The sequence below is a fragment of the Desmodus rotundus genome, chromosome 7, assembly GCF_022682495.2.
Source record: "Desmodus rotundus isolate HL8 chromosome 7, HLdesRot8A.1, whole genome shotgun sequence".
Lineage (NCBI taxonomy): Eukaryota > Metazoa > Chordata > Mammalia > Chiroptera > Phyllostomidae > Desmodus > Desmodus rotundus.
In genome coordinates, this window is record NC_071393.1 from 42136402 (window position 1) to 42160429 (window position 24028).

The 24028-nt window shown below is 38.7% G+C and overlaps 1 protein-coding gene across 2 annotated transcripts in view; it reads left to right on the plus strand.

Annotated features, from left to right (window-relative positions):
• Positions 1 to 24028, plus strand: part of MDGA2 (MAM domain containing glycosylphosphatidylinositol anchor 2) — an 829607-nt gene that overhangs the window by 520988 nt on the left and 284591 nt on the right. For both annotated transcript variants that reach the window (XM_024573956.3, XM_053928205.1), the window contains one exon: positions 6677 to 6873. In XM_024573956.3, the coding sequence (XP_024429724.3) occupies positions 6677 to 6873 (197 nt within the window). The remainder of the gene's footprint in view (positions 1 to 6676; positions 6874 to 24028) is intronic.

Here is a 24028-nt window from a genome sequence, read left to right on the forward strand (position 1 = left end):
CACAAAGTAGCTCCTAGTGTGCTATGGGGCATTGGTAAAAATAGAATGTCTAAATATGCAACAGCCAATTGACAATCTGGCCCGAACTGCCAATCAGAAGTTGGATTTTGTTATTTCCACAACACCCACTCATGTAATATGGTAGACTCATGAGGAGTCTCTCACTAGATGGAAGAGGTACAATCAGGATGAGGCATGGCCAGGGCCAAAGAGCCCAAGTAAGCTGTATACCAGGTGCCCAGACCCCCGTGACACCCATCAGTGTTCTACCAGTGCTTCTCTCTCACTTCTTACCTGGCTACATAGAGGGTCACTTTTGAATGGGTAGAGGAGAAAAAAGGCTAAGCTACTTTCATGGTGGGTCAGCTGAGTATATGTACACAAGTTAAAAATTAGGCTGCTACTTCACAAGAACCCCACTCTAGGATTTCCCTGATAGACAAGAATAAGGGAAAATCTTCCCAGTGGGTAGAAGAACTTTGCTTTAGGTGGTATGCTTGGTCAACCGCTTTGTGTGGAAAGAACAGATCTGTTAAAATATTTTGGTGGACCTATGGGAGTGGAGTGAGGTGTGATAATACTTCTATTGTGTATTAATGAGCACCCAAAAGTATCCACAGCAGAGAAATCACAAAACAGTGAAGTAGACAGAGTAATGCAGAGAGCTGATATCAACCAGCTTCTGTCATTGGCCATCCTTAGGGGCACAACAGGCTCATGAAAAAAAATAATCATAATGGTAAGAATGGAGGCTATTCATAAGCTCAAATCACGGGTTATCCTTGTGAAGATTGGTATCTCCACTGCCACTACTGAATATTCTAGTTGGCAGCAACAGAGGCAAACACCTCTTGATAAAGCAATGTCTTTTATGAATGCCAACCATTTCCTTGGTAGGTAGTTGAGTACATTAGACTTTTATCACCCTGAGGGTGACAGACAGTGTGTAGTTTTGACTCAGTTTGACATGTATTGTTTGTATGAATGTTTCTGCTGACCTCAGCCAGCAGCAGCCTTACCAAAAGGCTTGTTAGAATGTTTTATTCTTAACACAGGATCCTACCTAACCACTCATGGGACCAGAGCACAATTTACAGACATGAAGATGTAACAGTGGAAACGTTACCTGGGATTCTCTGATCATATCATATCCTGCACCACTTAAATATGCCAGCTCATTAGAGTGAGAGAATGTCCTTTGTATGGGGCAGCTGAGTCTTGGAGAGGCAATATCCAGCAAGAAGGTGTGCTGTCCTCCAACATGCAATCTGCATCCTAAATCAATTACCATTATTGTATGAGGCTTTTTGTTCCCTATAGAATACACAGGTTCAAGAATCAAGGAGCGACCCCACTTACGACCATCGCATTCAATGACACACTTGGGGAATCTGTATTTCCCTTCTGTGACCTCACACTTCTGTGAGCTCTCCCAGTTTAGAAGTCCTAGTTCTCAGAAAAGGAAAAAGCTTTTATTAAGTGACACAGCAAGAGTCCCATTAATCTTTAAGCCACAGCTGTGACTCATTACTTTAAGTTTTCTGTGTCAGGAAACTGTAGATAAGAGGGGCCACCATCCTGGCACAAGCAACTGGCCCATATAATCAACTGGAGGTAGGACTGTTTTACACAGTGAAGCCATAAAAAATATCTTTGATACCCAGTTGATCCAGTGAGCTATTTCTTAGTATTCTGTTGTCCAATATTGGTGTTAAGCAAATAAGCACATCAGCAATGGCTTGAGAAGGGCATGGTGACCACGGAATCAAAATCCTCAGTGAAAAAGGTCTAGTAACCTCACCAGGTACTTACACCAAAAGATATACTAACTCAGGATGAGTCATTGCAAATAGTAGAGGTTTGGTCTTGAGTTTTAAGGAAAGAAATTGTCTCCTTAACATGAAAGTGGAAGGTGAAGCTGCAAGTGCTGATGGAGAAGCTGCAGCAAGTTATCTAGAAGACCTAGCTAAGATAATAAATGAAGGTGGCTACACTAAAAACAGATTTTTAATGTAGAAAAACAGCCCTATACAAGAAGAAGTTGTCACCTGGGACTTTCATAGCTAGAAAAGAGAAGGCAATGCCTTGCTTGAAAGCTTCCAAGGACAGGCTGACCTTCTTCTTAGAGGCTAATGCAGCTGGTGACTTCAGTTGAAGCCAATGCTCATTTAATACTCTGATAATCCTAGGGCCCTTAAGAATTGTGCTACACCTACTCTGCCTGGGCTCCATAAATGGAAGAACAAAGCCTGGATGACAGCACATATGTTTACAACATGGTTTGCTGATATTTTAAGCCCATTGTTGAGACCTATTGCTTCAAAAAAAAATTTTTTTTCAAAATATTACTGCTCATTGATAATACACTAGGTCACCCAAGAGCTCTAGTGGAGATGTACAGGATTAATGTTGTTCTCATGCCTGCTAATACAGTATTTACTCTGTAGCCCATGAATCAAGGAGTAATTTTGACTTTCAAATCTTATTTAAGACATACCTTTTGTAAGGCTCTAGCTGCCATAGACAGTAATTCCTTGATGGACCTGGGCAAAGGAAAATTAAAACTTTCTGGAAAACATTCACCATTCTAGATGACATTAAGGGATTTTCTGATTCATGGGAAGATGTCAAAACATCAACATTAACAGGAATTTGGAAGAAATTGTTTCCAGCCCTCACGGGTGACTTTGAGAGGTTCAAGATTTCAATGTAGGAAGTAACTGCAAATATAGTAGAAATAGCAAGAGAACTAGAATTAAAGCCTGAAGATGTGACTAAATGGCAGTTTCATAATAAAACTTGAGTGGATGAGGAATTGTTTCTTATGGATGAGCAAAGAAAGTAGTTTCTTGAGATGGAATCTACTATTTAAGATGCTGTAAAGATTGTTGAATTGATAACAAAGAATATAGAATGTTACCTGAACTTGGTTAATAAATTGGCGGCAGACTTTAAGAGGACCAGCTCCAATTTTGAAAAAGTTCTACAGTGGGTAAAATGATATCAACCAGCACTGCATGCTGCAGAGAAATCATTCATGAGAGAAAGTCAACTAATGAGACAAGCTTCATTGTCTCACTTTAAGAAACTACTACAGCGCTCCCAGTCCTCAGCACTACCACCCTGATCAGTCAGCAGCCATCAACACTGAGGTAAGATCCTCCAGCAGCAAAGAGACTATAACTCACTGAAGGCTCACATGATGGTTAACCTTTTTAAAAAATAAAGTGCTTTTAAGTAAGCTTTACAATTTTTTACACATAATGTTATTACTCATGTAATAGACTACTGCAGCAATTTTCAACTGGTACCATAAGAATTTTAAAAACATGCAATATTTAACTATTTAGTCAGGGGTACTGATCTCTTCTCCCTTTGACTGTCAGAAAAATGGCAACAGCCAACACGACAATAGCCATCGGATGCAAATGAATCAAAATTATACCTATTTTTGTCAGAGTGGCAAAAATATATATAGTTTTTGTGTGCTATATAGAATTTGAGTAATTAGTTTATATGTGCCATGAGATGAAAAAGGTTGAAAATTGTTGGACTATTGTATAGTATAAACATAACTTTGATATCCCCTGGCAAAACAAAAAATTAGCATAGCTCCCTTTATTATGATACTTGTTTTATTGTGGTTTCCTAGAGCTGAATGCACAATATGACTGTATAATTTCTGCACAGATATCTCGGTCTTAGAGGCTCTTTCCTAACAAACCTGACTGAAGGCAAATTCACATATTCAGTATGCATCCAGTTGCACAGAGAGTATATGTTAAACGTATATTTTAAGTGATATATGTGCATATGTGGCTTAACCTGTATATCATATGTATACAAATCTCACTTAAAGTACATGTTTTAGCCATGCAATTATTTGACTTGCCTAAGAGATATCTTGTTTTTGGCCGGTGTGGCTCAGTTGATTGGAGGATCCTCCCATAAACCTAAAAGTTATGGGTTTGATTCCTGGTTGGAGCGCATGCTAGGTTGTGGGTTCGCATGAGAGACAACTAGTCGATACTTCTCTCTCACACTGATGTTTCTCTCTCTCCCCACCTCCCTTTCCCTCTCCCTAAAATCAATGAAAATGTCTTCAGGTGAGGATGCAAATAATAAAAATAATAAAAATAAATGATACCTTGTTTTGGCATATTTATTTCTAAATCTGAAAAAAATCACTTTGGAGTTTTATAAAGTAGAAATTCCTAAAGATGGGTGAGTACAATGGATAATTCTGCCAATACAATATTCATTAAGATCAACTGTCACAGGATTAGTAATTCTCTGATGGCCAGTGACCCAACAATCATCCAAATCAGGGAAGAGCATGTTTACATAATTGTTCAGGTTTTGTCTCTTTCTAACTGACCTTCTTGGCACTGCCACCAATAAGAAGATATCCAGAGATACATCAATAAATAAATGCTGGGAAGTACTATATTACTATCTATGTAAAACCCAAGTAGAGCGCCTGTTTACTATCCAGTTCTGTTTTGTTTTTAAACTTTTTGGCTTCAGAATTTTCTTTCCACATAACACAGCTCTTATTTTTATAGAAATGAGACTATGACTGACAGAAACGGCACAAGGAAAAATTGCCCATAATTAATCAAAATACAAATTATTTACATTCATTTTTAAGTCACTAAGGCTGAATTCAGCTAATCAGTCTTCAGTAGGATTTGATAAAGTTTAAAGACCTATAAAATTTCATGATAATCTAGCATTCCTAAGTACTCCAATTTATTTAAACCAAAGAGCATCACTGCACCAAATCACTGCACAATTAATAGAGTAAATTTAAGCAGAAAGTTCCTTAAACTTCACTGAAAAGCAGAAGTTGTTCTGTAGATTTATACAAGTTAAGACTGTCACGCAAATTCACATTTCAAAACTGGGGAAATTTGGAATTCTGCTTTTTATATTTATTCCTTAGGGTAGCTATTACTTTGCTGGCTTTCAATTATTTTAATATATCAAAAAGAATCTTTTCTAGGGAAGATGTCTTAAATATTCAGGGTAGTATATGCTCACACACCTCACTATTCATATGTTTTTATAAATATGATAGTTTCTTTTAAGATTTCACATAAAAATGCTGGTCATGTGGAAACATTTTGATACCCTGAGCAAATGGAAAAGTGACATTTACTTATTTAAAATGTGAGTTCATTATGAACTGGTGAGATAGAAGTATAAAAACAACATAGAATTACTGGCAGTCTAAATGGAATCCTATTTAATAATAATGATAATAATAACAAACTCACTTTTATTGAGGATTTACTATGTGCCAAGGCTTTGTGGACTGTTTCATTACATCTCCAAAGCCCTGTTAACATATAATGTGATTATTTCCATTTAATGGGTAAAGAAATTGAAGACCACAAATATTAAGTTACCTTTTAGAGTTATAAAGCTAAAGGAACAAAGCTCACTGAAATTAATATGTAATTAGAGCAAATTTTTTTGCATCACTCTTAATAAGTACAGATTAAGTTTATTGGCACATGGAACCAAGAACTCGTTTTATTTTCACCATTTTTTATTAAGATATAATAGACACATAACATTATGTGAATTTCAGATATACATGATGATTCAATATTTGTGTATTTAGTGAAATGATTACCACAGTAAGTCTAGTTAACATCCGTCACTGCACACTGTTACAATTTAATTTTCTTGTGATGATAACTTAAGATTTACTCTTAGCAACTTTTAAATATGCACTATAGTTGTTGTTTTAAAGCAAGTGCACTTCTTTTTCTCTTAAGAAAATAACCTGGGATATTGTATAATTGTATATCAGGAGTTGGCAATCTATGGCAGACAATAACCCATGAGCCAAATCTGGCTGGGGCACTTGCATTTGTAAATAAAGTTTCAGTGGAGCTCAGCAACTTTCGTCTTTCATGCATTTTACCTATTGTCTTTGGCTGCTTTCACACTACAATAGTAGAGTCAAATGGTTGAGACAAAGACGGTATGACCCACCTAAGCCAAGATACTTATGTATTAGTTTTTCCCGTGCCGTACATCCCTTATTCAAACACTTAGTTCCAATATTCAGAAATAGAAACGTTAATGCCTTTTAGTAGTACCTTCTCTTTGCACATTTCAAATTAGCAAATACGATCTGGAATATAAAACCTGAGCTGAAGGAAAAGTTTAACTCAGTACAAGGTCACGTTTTCTTCCTATAAATGTAATGCTTTTTAAACGTAATTCTTTGATTATTTTTAATATATAAGCATAAATAATTGGAAGAAGAAGTATGTTAAGTGAAAGAATCAATTGAGCTGCTGGACATGTATTTCTCTCCCAGTATGGTTTGTTGTTTTAACTAATCTCTTGATTTTGAGGATTTTGAGTTCCTACATCTCACTTGAGTTCTGTTTTATGAGGCTGTTGGCAATGTGTTGTAAATATGCAAGGTCATTTGTACTATGTCAACAAACAGATCTTGAGAAACAAGTATGATTTGTAGTTACCTTCTCTCATTGGAAATTTCTCTATAAGTTCAGTAAACTCAATAGAAATTGAATATTGTGATAAGCAATAAAATCATTAAAAAATGCATCTTTGGTTGGTTTTTAAATGCACATGCTTCAAAAACCATGTAACTCATAATATTGCCACTTTGTTGCTTTTATTTTTTTTCTAGATTTGGATGATCCTGTAGTAACTGTTCATCAAAGTATAGGTGAAGCTAAAGAACAGTTTTACTACGAGAGAACAGTGTTCCTCAGGTGTGTTGCCAATTCCAATCCGCCTGTTCGGTACAGCTGGAGACGTGGCCAGGAGGTGTTACTGCAAGGATCTGATAAAGGAGTTGAGATTTATGAACCCTTCTTCACCCAGGTAGGAATTAAACTATAATATATCCGCTGCACTCTGATAATATGTTTTCCTAACTTGAACGGCATATAATATTATATCTATTTTTAAAAAGATAGTTCCTTCAAACCTGGCCTTTTAAAAAAACAGTATTTTTGACTGAATGATCAGAAGACTCAAATAATGAAGAAAAATTTATTTATTTTTTACATGGTACTTAAGTGTAAAATGTTAACTCTTGAAAAAATTTCAAATTAATTATCCTAACATATATCTTTGTTAAAAGTTTACCTAGATTTCACTGTAAAGTACATAATTATACATTTGCTAGACTGCTTTTTTTATGTGGAAAATATTTCTTAAAATAAGAGATTTTGATTTTCCCATATCAATGGTAAATGAGTTTTCAGGGAATGAAGAATCTACTTGAAATTTATTTCACTTTGGTTTTAGAAAAAAATGTAATTTCACTTGTTTTTGGCTTTTATTTTTTATGAGTAGAGCCTTAATTATGTAAAAACTAAAACATCTAATGAGTCATTAAAGACTTATTTAATAAAAAGAAAAAGTGAATTTGAAATTTTCCGTAGAGTGGTATTTCCTTCTATTTGAATACCAGACTTTGCTGTGCTGCTTAACAAAGGCTGTCTCTATCTTTGTATGTGCTGCTCCCTCTGTTGTTGGGCTGAATTACTTCTCCTAAAAATATTTAAGAAGCAAACACGCTTTTCTTGCCATTCTGTGATTCACCTGCTGTAGTTGATAATTGCCAATAACTCCTATTTAAAAGTATCTTTCCTGCCTTTGGTTACTAATTATGTAGTTTTTCTCTCTTTCTGAAATGGCCATGTATTTATATCTTCCCGAATAATCATGTAGGAGAAGAAATACAACAATACTTTTACATTACATGTGTACTTAATTTGTTAATATTAAACATATTGTATAAGTCAAATCAATAGAAATTCCCAAGTAGCAGCACGTGGAAAATTTAGTTCTTATAGCCACAGAAAATATTGGCTTTTTCATAGATGAGAGGTTATCAATGACTTTTCTTCATACCATACACGCTGAGATACTGCACCTGGGCCGGACACACACAGGTCCACCCCTCCGCATGCCATGGATTAGGGCAATAGGTTTTCCTAACTGGCTTAGTGCTTCATTACAGAAAACTCCAAACCTCTGAGTGGTCACTGAAAATGTAAACTTTTTTTCTGCTGTAATGTCTCTAGTGGGTATGAATATTAACAAATAAAAACTACTTGGATGGTTTAAACAAATATCTCTAGCGGAACCAGGTATTGTATTGTAGCCCACAAGACCATGTTTGACCTTGCTCTGCCTTGCTCTCTCTCACCTAATCCTTTAAATCTCATGCGCCATTGTAGACACACAATCCCTAGATAGGGCAAGAGCCTGTACGTTGTTGATCCTGCAGGTAGAATGTAATTTAGTTAGTACTGTGGCAGGAACATCCTAGTACTGAGGACTCATCACCTCCAAAAGGCCTTCAGGGGCAGCTCTATCTGAAGTCACATCCCTTCCTTTCCACAGTTAGTCTTTCCTAATTCCTGGTTTTATTTTATTTTTTTCCTCATAGCCCTGCAACTATCAAATTACCTTATGTTTGAAATTAACCCACTAATAATAAAGACTTTGTCTTTTGGACAGCTAGAACATTGCCTTACACGGGAAAGATTCTCAATGCATATGTGTTAAATATTGAGCCAATACGGGTATGGGGATGTCTGGCTTACCAGTTATGGGATGGTTACAATTGACTCCAGGTTCCTAGGAGTTCCTGAATCACTCTGTAACTCCACCCCTCTTCACCCACTAAAGAAAGCTTAATGAATTGTGAACTAGAATAATGTTATAATTGAATTCATTTTAATATATTTAATTTTCAAACTGTGACAATGTTCTAGTTATAATGTAAAACATTAAAATGTTTCTTTTTGAACTAATTTTAGACTTACAAAAAAACTTTCAAAAATAGTACAGAGTTCCCTTGTATGCCTCAGTTAGCTCCTTCTAATGTTACTATCATACAGAACTGTAGTCCTATGGGCTAAATCGAGACATTAACATTGGCACAATCCTATTAACTAAACTATAGATTTTATTCAAATACACTAGTTTCTTTAGTTATGTTCTTTTTCTGTTGCTTTATTCTATCTAGGATCCCACATTGCATTTAATTTTTATTTCTTACACTCCTTTAAAGTAATGGGTTGTCTTAAAAAAACAGGTTGTCTTTTTCTTTTATTAAGTTCTAGGTATAATTTATATATTCTAGATACAAATCTTTGGTTAGACATGTGCCATGAAATTGGTTTTTCCAGACTGTGGTGTGCCTATTTATTTGCTTTTTCCATTTAATATATTTTTAATTTTTATTTTTAATTATAGTTGATATTCAATGCTATTTTATATTAGTTACGGGTGTACAGCATAGTGGTCAGACATTTATATAACTTACAATGTGCATCCCCTGATAAGCCTAGTACCCGTGTGACACCATCCCCAGTTACGGCAATATTTTGACTACAGGAACTGTGCTCCCCTTTACTCACCAGGACATTTTTGTAACTGCTAATTTGTACTTCTTAATCCCTTCACCTTTCTTACCTAGCCTCCCAATCCCCCTTCCCATCTGGTGCCCATCAGTTTGTTCTCTGTAGCTATAATTCCATTTCTGTTTTATTTGTCCATTTATTTTGTTCTTTAGATATTAGATGTAAGTGAATTCATATCATATTTGTCTGCCTTTGCCCAACTTGTAATTTATAATTGATTTCTAGTCTAATTCCACTGTGTCAGAAGGCATACCCTTAATAATTTAATCTTTAAAAATTAATTGAGGGGATTTCAGGTCAGGATGGAGGTCTAGGTAAACATGGCTCTCCTCCTTGCAAAAACCACATCAAAATTACAACTAAACTTTACAATATCCACCACTCAGAAGCATCAGAAAACCAAGCTGAATGGAAGACTGACAATACGGAATTAAATAAGAAACCACATCCATTCAGACTGGTAGGAGGGATGGAGACCTGGACACAGGGAGATGTGGAGACACGGGGCTGTGGAATGGGCTGGTCCCATATCCGTGTGTGCTGAATAAAAATTTGGGAAGGATATCTTGGGAGTGAGGATTCCTAGCTCCATACTAGTCCCCCAGGCCAAGGTTGCAGTACCAGGAAGATAAGTAAAAACCAGTAGGGATTGGATTGGTGGAAGAAACTTCTGGAGTCCCAGGTGTTTCTTCTTAAAGGTCCTGCACACAGACTTACTCAGACTCACTCCCTCTGGGCTCCGGCACCAGGGAAGCAGCTTGAAGGGCACCAGTGGCATATGCAGAGGAACTACAGTGTCTGGCATCAGGGTGAGATCAGGGGGACAGCTTTCTCTGGGCAGAACTGCTGCAGAGGCCATTGTTCCTTTTCTGAGACCTCCCCCCACACAGCCATAGAGGGTGGCTGTGACTCTGACACTCAATCAGCCTGGTTCACATGGTATGCCCCACCCTAGTGATTCCCTGAGGCACTGTCCCACCCATCTCACGGCCCCACCCAAACTGTTAACAGTGGCTTTTCCATATGAATGGCTTGTCTTGGTTTGTGCTTCAGATCTTCCTAAATCCTTTCAAACAAGAAATAGCCAGCCTCAGTGAGGCTCCAGCCCCCATACTACTTGCTGAGTGTTCCCAGGCCTGGCACTAGCAGCAGCTGCCCTTGGGTCACAGTCTGGCCTCACTCGGGCACCTCCAAGCCCAGTATAAATAGCAGCCATATGCAGATTGCTTTATAGCTTATGCTAAGTGGACCCAGACAAACACAGGTGGGGGGATGACCTTAACCTGCACCACCCAGGAAACCCCAGAGACTTTGCACCCAGTGGCATTTACAGACCACATTGGGGCTCCACCATCCCACCACTTCCACAAGCCATGGAGGGTGGAGGTTGGTGGCCAGTGGTCACAGATTGTCTTTGCAGTTGACTAGCCTGGGTAAATCCCTCCCATCGACCTGCCAGGAGCAACCAAGGCTCAACTACAAGAGGAGGGTATACTCAGCTCACACAGAGGACTCACCTTGAGTACCCAGCTTGAGTGATAGGGGAGGCTGTGCCACTGGGCCCTATAGGACACCTATTACATTAGGCCACGCTACCTAGACAGGAAGTCATAGCAGCTCTGCCTAATACATAGAAACAAACACAGGGAAGGTGCCAAAATGAGGAGAAAAAGAAACCTGACCCAAATGAAAGAACAGAAACAAACTCCAGAAAGGAACAAAACAAAATGGATATAAGCAATCTATCAGATGCTAAGTTCAAAACACTGATTCTAAGGATGCTCAAGGAACTTAGTGGGTACCGCAACAGCATTAAAAAGATCCATTCAAATGTAGCATACACTAATTGAAATAAAGAACAATTTATAGGGAATCACAAAAGAGTAGATAAAGCAAGAATCAGATCAATGATTTGGAAGATAAGGAAACAAAAAACAACCAATCAGAATAACGAGAAGAAAAAAGAACCCCCCAAAATGAAGATAGTGTAAGGAGCCCCTGGGACAACTTCCAGCGTACCAATATTCACATCATAGGGATGCCAGGAGGAGAAGAGAAAGAGCAAGAAATTGAAATCTATTTGAAAAAAATAATGAAAGAAAACTTCCCTAATTTGGTGAAGGAAATAGACATGCAAGTCCAGGAAGCAGAGAGAATCCCAAACCAGATGGTTGCAAAGAGGACCACACCAAGACACATCATAGCTAAAATGCCAAAGGTTAAAGATAGATAGAGAATCTTAAGAGCAGCAAGAGAAAAGCAGTTAGTTAGCTACAGGGGAGTTCCCATAAGGCTGTTAGCTGATTTTTCAAAAGATTCTTTGCAGGCTGGAAGGGATTGGCAAGAAAATATTCAAAGTGATGAAAAGCAAGGACCTACAACCAAGGTTACTCTATCCAGCAAAGCCATAATTTAGAATAGAAAGGCAGATAAAGAGCTTCCCAGATAAGAAAAGCTAAAGGAGTTCATCATCATCACCAACCCATTATTATATGAAATGTTAAAGGAACTTATTTAAGAAAAAGATCAAAACTATGAACAATAAAATGGCAATAAATACATATCTATCAACAACTGAATCTAAAAAACAAACTAAGCAACCAAGAAGAACAGACATAGTATATTAGATATGGAAAACATTTGGATGGTTGCCAGATGAGAGAGGGTTTGGGGGAATGGATGAAAAGATGAAGGGATTAAGAAACACAAATTAAACAATAGTCATGGGGATGTTAAGTACAGTACAGGAAATGGAGGAGCCAAAGAACTTATATGCACGAACCATGGGCGTGAACAAAGGTGTGGAGATTGCTGGAAGGAGTGGGGGAGGGCTGGATGGAGGAGGGCAAAGGGGGAAAATACGGGACAACTGTAATAGCATAATCAATAAAATATAATTTAAAAATTAATTGAGACTTGCATTATGCTTAGCCTATGGTCTACTTTCATACATGATTCATGTGCACCCACAAGAATGTGTTTGCCAAAATTTTTGCATGCCAATTAAGTCATATTTGTTCATTGTGTTGTTCATACATTCTATGTATTTACTGTTTTTTTATTTGCTATTTTAAGCTATTGATATAGTTTAGTTAATATCTATGGCTATGGCTGTGTATTTGTCTATCCTTTATTACTGTCAACTTTGCTTTATATATTTAAAACATATTCTTAGTACATACAGATTAATAATTGTCATATCTTCTTGGTGGACAGAATATATTACCTTCCTGATATCTCCTGGTGGATTATCACTAAGAAATGTCTTCTAAAGAGTAGTACCTCTTGCTCTAATAGTGCTTCTAGCCCTAAAGTCTATTTTGTCTGTCATTAATTTAACTTCACAAGCCTTCTTTTGGTTAGTTGTTTTCTTTTTTGGGGTGGTGTGGGTTGGGGAAAAGAATGGTAAATCATCTCTTTTTTACTTTCAAGCATTCTGTGCTTTTAAATTTAAAAACATGTCACTAGTAATCAGTATATGTGATTTTGTTGTTTTAATCTGATGGGACAGTGTTAGTTTTTAGTGCATTTAATTCAATGCCTGATAATTTTTTTTCTATGTGACCTGTTTTATTTTATGTCTCTCTTTTCTTGTCTCCTTTTGGATTTATCAAATATGTATAATTATTTCATTTCCTCCACTATTTAGCTAAGAGTTTGAAATTATTTTATTAACACTTAATTGGTTACTTAAAAATTACAGCCTGCTTCTTGACTTCTTCATCAATAAGGATGTAAATATAGAACATGTTTGCAATATTTATCCTTTTTATATTTTTTGTATAGTATTTTCATTCTACATTTATTTAAACATCAGCAAGACATTATTTTGTTCTTTGAAAGTCATTATCCACTTATATTTATGAACAGATTTCCTTTTTCCATTTTTGTGTTAGTCTTTGTTAATGAAGTGAGGAAATGTTTGAGTTTCATTGTTGCAGAGGGATACACATGTTCTAGTACCATATATTGAAAAGCTCGTTCTTTCACCACTGAATTTTCTTGGCACTTATGTCAATTGGCCCTATATATTAAAGTCTATTTATGAACTATATATTCTGTTTCATTGATTTATGTGTCTGTCTTTTGGCCAATACCACACTGTCTTAATTACTGTAGCTTATAACAAGTTCTGAAATCAGGAAAAATAATTCCTTTGACAGTGTTCATCTTCTTCAAAATTGTTTAGAATGTTATAGCTACTTTCTATTTTCACTTAAATGTTAAAATTATCTTGTCAGTTTTCACAAAATTCTCACAAGATTTTGAGTGAGGGTTTGGTGTAGATCAATTTGAGGAGACTGATATCAAGGTTATTAAACTGAGGGTGATATTGGCAATGTATGAGTCAAGCAGTGAAAAACCCTATGCCCTCTATTTTGATTTTACTTCGTCACTGTAGTATTTATTGCTCTATGAACAATCTGAGAGCGCCTGTAAGATGTTACCAAACCAGTTTGATTTAGATTTATCACCCTTCGAGATACTGCTTTGAGTGTTTTTGTGCATGTGTGTATTTATCAAAGATGCGTAGGAAGCTGGTCATTCATTTACTTTAGAAATTCTGTATTGTTACTTATAAATAAATTACCTCCCAGGGGCAAGGCAGCTGGTTGTACATAGTGGCCTGGAGATCCAAGGATTTTATTTTACTTTTTTTCTTTTTCCAATGGGCCATAGTACGTATACTTGTGTGTAGGAGTGATAAATGCAAATGCCTACTGAGGTCAATCTGGCAACATAAATATGTGAATCTGTTGGGTATTATCAAAATAAACACTGCTGAGGCTGGCTGTGCATGCCCGCTTTTCAGAAAACAATAAATCACTTGTTGCCAGAGTTCAACATTTGGCCCTTCTGGGCTACTATTTTGAAACTGCTTGAATCCATGGTTACCTCAAGGGGGATGCAGTGGTACTTACATTAACATTTCTAGTCTTGTATGATTCCAAATAAAGAGAGATAAGAGCAAGCAGAGTTTCTGTAAAAGTTCTGTTGAGTGAAAATAATGAGATAGTAGACGGAAAACTCCAGGGCTGATTCCAGCCTTACGGGTACATTTTTATAATATAGATGAGTATGTTGTAGAGAACATTTTTACCCAGGAATCTACTTGATAGAAAACAATGTCCTCATTTTTATCTTCTAACTACCTTGGAAATTTGGAATAAGTGTGAATTATGATTGTCTAGCAGTAGAAAGCAATGCAATGGGCTTAGCCTGTGGGCTTTATTTTTACAGTGATAAAATGTAATTTCTATGAATGTTCTAATTCACAATTATCATATCTAGTTGATTTTCCCTATATTAAAAAATAGACCCATACATTTTTAGTACCTTCAGAATTGTGTTATTCAGTTAAAAGCGTCAATTATTTGGTCTACACATCAAATTTGTTTTGGATTAGAATTAATTTTGTGTAGTATCCTTGAAATATCTCTCAAGATTGACTTATTTTTTTGGTCCTCGTATAATGGCTTTGCTATTTGAATGAGATATGAATGGTGTTTACCTTTCTATTTGCTTAGTGTGCTACTGGAGATTATATATATGGAATCTATATATAATTTCTTTATATTTTATTTCTTAGGTTTTATTGATTTTTTGGACTGATGCTTCCCATCAGTTGCCATGTGTACATTCATACTGAAAGAACTTTAGCATGTTAGCATTGTTGGTATTGGAGGACTTAATAATATTTTAATTTATTTTCCTATATGACATGGCCTTCATGTCTTCATAGTGTAATTAAGATCCAGTTAAAATAACTGAGATCTTCTATGGGCAAGATATGGGCAACTTTCTGCCAGAGATAGAAGTTATAGGCAAGGCTCCTTCTCTGACTTTGTTGATATTTATGGGGAGAAGTTAAGGTAAACAGTGATTATGTTACAAGGTAAAAAATTATTGTCAAAATAGAGGCACATACTAGCGCTATGTGGATAGTGTTCAAGATGGAAATCAATAGCACTTGCAATAATGCAGAAGGCAGGTAATACCTCCAAAGACTGGCTATGTCTCTGGTTGACTGGAACAATAATTTGTATATATGGGGAAGAAGGGTGGACTGGGAAGCTGGGAAGGTATACTGGGACTACATTGTGGAAGATTGACAGATAATAAGTCTGCACATTTATTAACGTTACAAAATTACATTTCTTTTAAATGTATGCTTTTCTATTCAATGACAATGCCTTATTTTTAATAAAACAGAATTTCTAAGGCAAGATACATCTATCCCAAATGACTGTTCCTACTGAGCTAATAACAATATCAATTTGAAGTGAATATTCATTTCACCAGCCTGTTACATGACAAAATCTTCTTCATACCTTTTTGTAGACAGTCTTTCTGAAGCAAAATTGGTCTATGTTGCTGAGGCTGATGCAAATTGAAATGCATGTAATATAATAAGTCTAAGAAGAATAATTATGCTTTCCATACTTCTACTCAATGCCGAAGATCGAAGCTAGCATATAATGCTATCTATAGTGTAGCCTAGCGCAGCTATCTGTAGCATTGTATGCTAGCCTATATGAGTTGGAAATCTTTTGAATTGGAAAACCTTTTTTTTACTGATAACTGAAAATACATATTTAAAAAGGTTCCAATTTCCTAAATAAAGTGGACACGCTGCTTGAGGTCATTGTTAGTACTTCACTAGAAAATGTCCCCATTGACAATGGCCACTGACAAATGTAGAGAATACCTTGCCTTATTTCTTTTATTTAAAAAAAATGTAGTTTTAAAAGTTTAAATGTGTTAGGTGTTGAAAATAGTTTTTGAATGTTAAAGAAATGTGTACTTAAATTTTTACAAACAACATGTATTCTTGCTGTTTTTCTAGAACTTTTGTAAAGATCTTCATGACATCATATTGTGTATTGTAATTGCACCGTCTAATTATAAGACTGAACATATTTATATCAATTATATATTTATAATTAGACTAATTAAACAGTTAGACAAATATCAATGGAAAATTCCTTCTTACAGATCGTGGAAATTCACATGCAAAAAGCCTTCCAACATCACAGATTATTAAATTTATATGATCAATAAAATAAAATTGATGTTATGTTGTGAAACAGTTACAAGCAGTAAATTCTAAATCATTGTAAATATATATATCTGCACGTGCCATTCGAGAGCATAACTTTGGGAGCTGTTTATTGGGAGGAAGAGGGTCAGCTTGAATGTTTTCAATCATTTTCTGAATGTGATGCATTAAGTGGGTAAGGTTTGAAATCTTCCGTAACTCTGCCTGTGTTCTGCATTCCTTCAATATACTGTGTCTCTGGCAGCCCCTCTGCCTCTTTGAAGGCTACACAGATTAATCTGAGATATTGACCTAGATGACTATACTGTAGGTTCCACATCTTGGCATCTTTTTTCTGATTACAAAATGTAAATCATCTTAACTCACCCAAAACAACTCTCCTGTCCCGGGCTAGCTGAACCACTGGGAAATTGCATATATAGACTTCACAGTAAAAGATATTCTTTCCTTTTGTCTGTGCTTCTCATGTGCAAATTTTGCTGCACTGTTCTGAGTGAGAATATGCTAGGATACGGTGTGTGCAAACCATTATATTTATTGGGCCATGGTTGTTGGTGTATGGGAATCATCACAAAAGGTACGGTGAATTCTCTAAGCCTTAAAAATCTCAACATTATTACTTAATTTATATTCTTTACTTCTGGATAGCATAAACCCCAGCGACATTTCTGACCGCCTGCTCGGAGATTTGGCAGAGACCTGTACATAGATGCTGAATGAAACCATTATAATGGGTCAGACACCACTAGAAGCATGTTAGTAGAGGACTGCAGGCTAAAATTTTCCCAATAGATAAAAAATGAAATGAAAAACAACCAAAAAGTAACTAAAATATTACGTTTATAATTAGTTCTTTTCATGCAAGGGCCTGTGAAGTAGCAAGATAATCTAATTGCTAGAAATAAATAAAGAATTAAAATGGCATAAAAAAGATTTATTGAATTTTAACGAACATTAGTAAGTACAGTTTCAGTAGAGTATAGTATCCAGAAAATGTGGATTAAAGATAATTTGTCAGTGGAAACAGAAATAAGAAATATCGGTAGAATGTAATTAACTCTATGTAAATAAAGAGACTATCATTAAATCTAAATCTGAATGACTGTTTATTTTTTGAATATATTTAAGAATCATTCTTACTGTATGATTACTTTAAAAATATTGACTTTATTAACCTCTATTGCATTTGTATCAGGTGCCCAATAGATAGTAAATTCCAGAGAAATATGTATACGTGAGAAGCCCTGAGTGGTAAAAGAAGTAGTGATAGTACTTTTAATTGAAAAAGTATTCATTTAAAAAGTCTCTCTCCTACATTAAGTCTTGTTCTCGGTGCTTGGTACTTAATGCTAAGAACAAGAAATATTTGATCCCCACCCTTCACGTACTTATAGGCAAGGGGAGAAGTTGACAAAAAACAAACCCACTACTAAAATAAATGGAAAAATGAAAACATGTTTTAAAGAGACGGCAGATCTCAAGAAAAGTGATTGCTTCTCCAGAAAGTGAGGAAATGCTTCTCTCTGGAAGGAGGGAGTATTGGGAGCTAAGAATGAGATGAAGTGGATTAAGCGTAGAGCAATGAAGAGCTACATATATACAAAGGATCTGTGGCAGAAGGAAGCAAGATTTGTGCACGGCAGGAAAAGAATGAGTTAATTTAATAGCAGTGCTATTTACAATGGCCAAGATTTGGAAACAGCCTAAGCACCCATCAGGAGATGAGTGGATAAACAAGCTGTGATACATTTACACAATAGAATACTACTCAGCAGTAAAAGAGAACAAACTGACAGTAACCAGAGGGCAGAGGGAAGGGGATAACAGGGTAAAGAAGGGGAAAGGTCATCAAGGAACATTTACAAAGGACACATGGACAAAGCCAAAGGCGGGTAGGACTAAGGATAGGACAGGGGGAAATGGTGGTGGGAAAATGGAGACAATTATACTCGAACAACAATAAAAAAAACTTTAAAAATGATAAAAAAGAAGAAATACTTACATTTGTAACAGCATGGATAGATCTAGAGAATATTATGCTAAGTGAATCACGCCATTCAGTGAAAGACTAATACTACATGATCTCACGTATACACAGAATCTAGTGAACACAATAAACTAACAACAAAAAAAATAGTAACAGAAGCTTAGATACATGAAACAGACTGACAGCTGCCAGAAAGGAGAGGAGGGCGGGTGGGATGAAAGATAGGAAGGGATTAACCAAAGAACATTTCTGCACAGCCCATGGTCATGGACAACAGTATGGGGATTGACATAGGGAGGGGGAGGGTGGGGCAGGATAGAGGTGGGGAGAGGGAGTCACAGTGGGAACAAAGGTAATAGTGCAAACAATAAAAATAACTTTTTAAAGAATTAAAAATTTGAAAAAAAGAATGAGGTGAGACTGGGGAGGAAAGGAGAATGTAAATCATGAGTTGAACGCTATGTGAGTAGCTGTTGCCTCTATTTTTAAGAACAGTAAGCCATGTTATTTAAGCAAAATAACAGCATGATCAGATTTGCACATTATTTTCCCCTAATCTGCATAGTTATAGATTATCCTAATCTGCATGTTTACAGATTAGGTCTTATATTGGCTTGCATTCTTAAACCATACTAAGCAGGATTTTTTCAGCTGAATGTAGGGTTTAGAACTAGGATTACACTTTAAAGTAAAGAAAAAGAATGATCAAGATCAAACACACTTAAAAGGTCCATAAAAGGATCTGAGAGTGAGATACTGAATATACAAATAAGAAGTAGTCATTGAAAGTCTAAGATTCCTGTTACCAAAGAGAAAAGTTGATTCAGAGGATTAGTCTTGAAGTTCAGTTTAGAATACATTGAGTTTTAGGTGTCTGTGAGACATCAGACTGAACACAATGAAGTGAAAATTTTGTATATGCAAATCCTGGAAGAGGGATAGAGACTTGGTGTCCTGGCTGGGGGAATAGGGCTTGTAGCAGAAATTCATCAGCAAGGCTAAGATCACCTAGGAGAATTTTATAGTCAGATTAACTATGAAATAAATAGAATTTCAGGAAATACCAACAGTTAAGTGTTGAGAGAAGAAAGGAAAGGGAACAAATATAAGCAGTAACAGTCACAGAGGTAGGAGGAGTAGGATTCATCACCGTGTTAAAATGTTATCTGAGTCAACTGGTTCTAGTATAACATTTTCTTTCGACTAGGTTTTCCAACTAAGCATTGCGTCCTAGGCGTTCTATCTAGGTAATGTAAATGATAACTCTGTAATACACCGAGAACTTGTTTCAAATATAAGTTCCAGAAACACAAACACTGACTCTGTATATTGTTGAGAGCTAGGAAAAAGGGCTAGACAATTATAAGCATTGCTAAACAGAAAACCTTGAAGGTCACTAGAATGGATAAGGAAGAGAGACAAGTCGTCATCCGAAATAAGCTTATCAACAGGAGACAGACAGATAGTTCCTCCTGAACCCAGAGCAAAACTCCTCCAGAGCTCAGAGCTATGCAGAGATAACAGCAACACCTGCTTTTGTAACTTGCTTGCTTGCTTCTCACTGTATAAAAGAGCTAGCCTGTGAGCGTTTGGCGCGGCTCTCATAGGAGAGTTCGCCCCTGCGCAGGTAAAAACTTTGTTTGGCCAATAAACCATCTATAAATCTCTTAAGAGTCTGAGTCCGTCAGTTCCTGGAACGAGAGATCTCGCTCTCGCATATAACATTTGGAGGCCCCAGCGGGATCCTCCATCTGGGAACTGAAAGGGAGACTGGGTAAGCGACAACGAGGATCCTCATTCTGAGTTTTAGAGGTCTAGACCGGTTTGGATTTGGGCCGGGAGATGGTCCGTCCGGTATAACACCTGGCCAGGGGGTCTGGGCCCTGAGGTGGTAGGTGGGACGCCACTGGAATTCCACCCAGGGGGCTCCCAAGGAGGGGACGCCCTCGGGAGTCTGTAACGAGGGGACGCCCTCGGGAGGGGGAGCTTGGCTCCCCGGGGAGGGGGAGCTCGGCTCCCCGCGACAAGGGTTTTTTGTCGCATCTGGTAACAGTTTCATTTTGCGCGCCGTCGCATCTGGAACTAGTTTCGTTTTGCGCTGCGCTGCGCTGCGATGTGTGAGTGTGACAACCGCGGTATGTCTAAATAGGAGTGTGAACATTATGTTTGATTGTGTGAGGACAGAGTGTGTGGCTCCACGGGCAACAGCCTACGGAGCGTGCGTGGGTCCCAACCTGCGGTTCCTTAGTCTGTCATATGGCATAACGGCTGGGAGTTTAACCCGGACTCTACGCGGGCAGCCTTAGCTAAGACAGACCTAAGTCCTCGCGAGAGGAGAGGCCAGGCGGACGAAGTGCAAGTAAATTGTCATTTCTGTTTGTTTTGTTTTGTGTTTGTCTCAGTTATGTGAAACTAAGCCTTATGAAAATGGGCCAGCGGGAGTCCACCCCAAACTCCCTGCTTGATTGCATCTTGAATAACTTTTCTGATTTCCAGCGCCATGCACGCGGCTACGGGAGCATGCAGCTCTATCCGGAGTTCCTGCAGACTCTTTGCCAGCTAGAGTGGCCGACTTTTGGTGTCGGATGGCCTGCAGAGGGGACTTTTGACCTCCCGGTATTGTTTGCAGTTCGGGCCACAGTTTATAGAGCCCCACACCCCGATCAGATAGTTTACATCGATGTGTGGGTAGACATAGCCCCAGACAAGCCAGGCTATATTCAGAAATGTCTAAGAAGGAGTGCCTCCCGTGGAAGAACAGTTCTGTTAGCCGTGGGAAGAGGAAACAAAAGAAATTCCCGGAGCCCTCCTCGCCGAGAGGGTGGGGGGTGCCTAAACTCTACCCCCCCCCACTACCAGGACCTGGGGAGGACATGTTAGACTCCTAGAATGCGCTCCCTCCCTACCCTAGGAGGGAAGTGCCGCATTCTACCCAGCCGGAGGAGGGGGGGACACTCTCGAGCCCTCCTCACACCCGAGGGGGAACTAGATAAGGGGAGGAGGCTCCAGTATCCCCAGCACCTCCGGCACTTCTGCCACTCTGTGAGGCACCGCCCGGACCGGGTACCCCTGCCGGAGCAACCCCTCGGGTGATATATCTTCCTTTCTCCACTAGTGATCTATATAATTGGAAACATCAGAACCCCCCCCCCCCGTTTTCTGAGAAACCTCAGGGTTTAATCTCCCTCCTGGAGACCATTTTTAGAATGCACCAGCCCACTTGGGATGATTGCCAGCAGATCCTACAGACCCTCTTTACCTCAGAGGAGAGGGATAGAATACTCTCAGGGGCCGCCAAGGCAGTTATAGGGGAAGAGGGAGAGACTGCGGTGGGAAGGAGGGAGGTGGAGGATATCCTGCCCAGTCAGCCCCCTGACTGAGACCCTAACACGAGCGGGGGAAGGGACGCGCTCCTTCAGTGTCGCAGGGCTCTGTTGAGGGGATTAAAGGCAGCCGCTAGGAAGCCCACCAATTTTAGGAAGATTAGTGAAGTGATCCAGGGGAGGGAGGAATCTCCCGCTGCTTTCCTGGAAAGATTGCTAGAGGCAGGTGTAGGAGTTCTTGGGAGCAGTAGGATATTGCCACCTCTGGATTCTAGGGTTTGCAGAATTGGCTAAGCCTCTCCATGAACTTACGAGGGGAAAAGAGGGAAATATAACTTGAACTGAAAAAGAGAACCGAGCCTTTGAGGCGCTTAAGGCAGCTTTGGTATCTGCACCTGCATTGGCTTTGCCAAATTTAGGAAAGCTGTTCCAGCTGTTCATGGCAGAAAACGGAGGCATTGCAAAGGGAGTGCTGAGCCAGGCTTTAGGACCCTGGGGAAGGCCTGTAGCCTATTTGTCCAAGAGATTGGACCCAGTAGCCTCAGGGTGGCCAGGCTGCTTATGAGCTCTAGTTGCCACAGCCATGCTAGTGAAGGAGGCCAGCAAGCTCACCCTTGGACAGAATTTGCAGATAATTGGGGAGCATCATATAGAGAGAATTCTGAAATCCCCTCCTGATCGCTGGTTGTCTAATGCACGGCTAACTCAGTACCAGGTGCAGTTGCTGAATCCCCCAGCAGTCCAGTTCCTGAGAAGCGCAGCCCTGAGTCCAGCCACCCTGCTGCCAGCCCCTGATCCAACCATCATGCATAGCTGCCATGAAATATTAGAGCGGGTCACAGGCGTGTGCCCAGACTTGCGGGATGAGGCATACGAAAAACCAGAGCTCATTCTGTTCTCGGATAGCAGTAGTTTCCCAGGGAAGGGCAGCTGTACGCGGGGGCTGCGGTAACCACAGAAACTGAAGTCATTTGGCAGCAAGCCCTGCCAAAAGGAACTTCAGCCCAGAGGGCGGAGTTGATAGGGCGTTTGCAAGGTCTAATCTTCAGAAAGCTGCAGGATGTCCCTGCATATCTAGGGACTTTGAGTAGAAGATGCCTGTACTGGTAGGGACTTTTAGCTACCACGGATTGAGTTTAACCACTGAGTTTAAGTACAGTCCTTCCCAGGGTGGGAAAGGAGCAGGGATTAAAGGTAAACTGTAGTTAAATCTAGATAGGCAAAAATATGTAGAAAGGTTGTGAAAGTTTTAAACCTGGAGGAAAGGAAACCTCAACTACTTGTTTTCTGGTTTTATAGGAATGTAGTTTCATTTTGCTTCCGTTTCTGATCAGAAACCCCCTGTATCTGAAGACCTAGTTAGGGTCACCTGAAGACCTAGCGAAGGTCGCCTGTAACCGGTTAAAGAGAATGCCTTTGCCACTCGGGACCCAGGAAGGGTCATTTAGGCCTGATGTGTGTTTCAGCCTGAGGCAAAGGAGCATGTCTCTGCCAAGAGACCGGACCTGAATGGCATGTCTCTGCGGAGGCCCCAGTAGACGCACTGGTGCAAGAGGATGCCTCTACCTGTGTACTGTTCTTATAGAACTCTGTCTGTGTTTTAGATTTTGTTCTGTATCTTCTCTGAAAAGAAAATTAAGGATTCCAGGGATAGTAAAACTTCACACTCTGTAGGAAACTGAACAAGGGAAAGTGCAAGATATATAAATGAAGAAGGTGTATGAAAGGATATCAGAAGGGAAAGGATTTTCCTTTGCACTTGGTATTTTTCTCCCTATCTGATCCCTCCAGAATTTGGCATTCTGAAGGAGTGAGTAATGACATAAGGTTTCTCTGCATAAATCCATTAAGACCAGTCATTAATAGTGGTTTGTTAACCGATACTTTGACTGGAATGTCACGCCTGAAGGAGGCATGTCTGGGTTCTGGTTGTCACCAGGAAGCCCTGAGGAACTGGGATTGACTTGCGAAGCTAGCAAAAGCCCACGAGAAGAAGCCTGGTACCTTGGTTAATTGTGCGGTTCATGGCAGTCTTTCCAGGGAAGGAACGAAGGTTGCTTTCCTGAAAGATAGCTAAAAGGAACCTGTAGGCACAACGGAAGCCTCAAGGATTTAAGTAAAACGACTGGTACAGGCGAAGCCAGGTGGCAGATGTGTGGCTCTGCTTCTGTGCCCTGAGGGGCAGACTAAAGTCAGTCTAAAGGTTCCCTGAGTGAGTTCCAGCGGA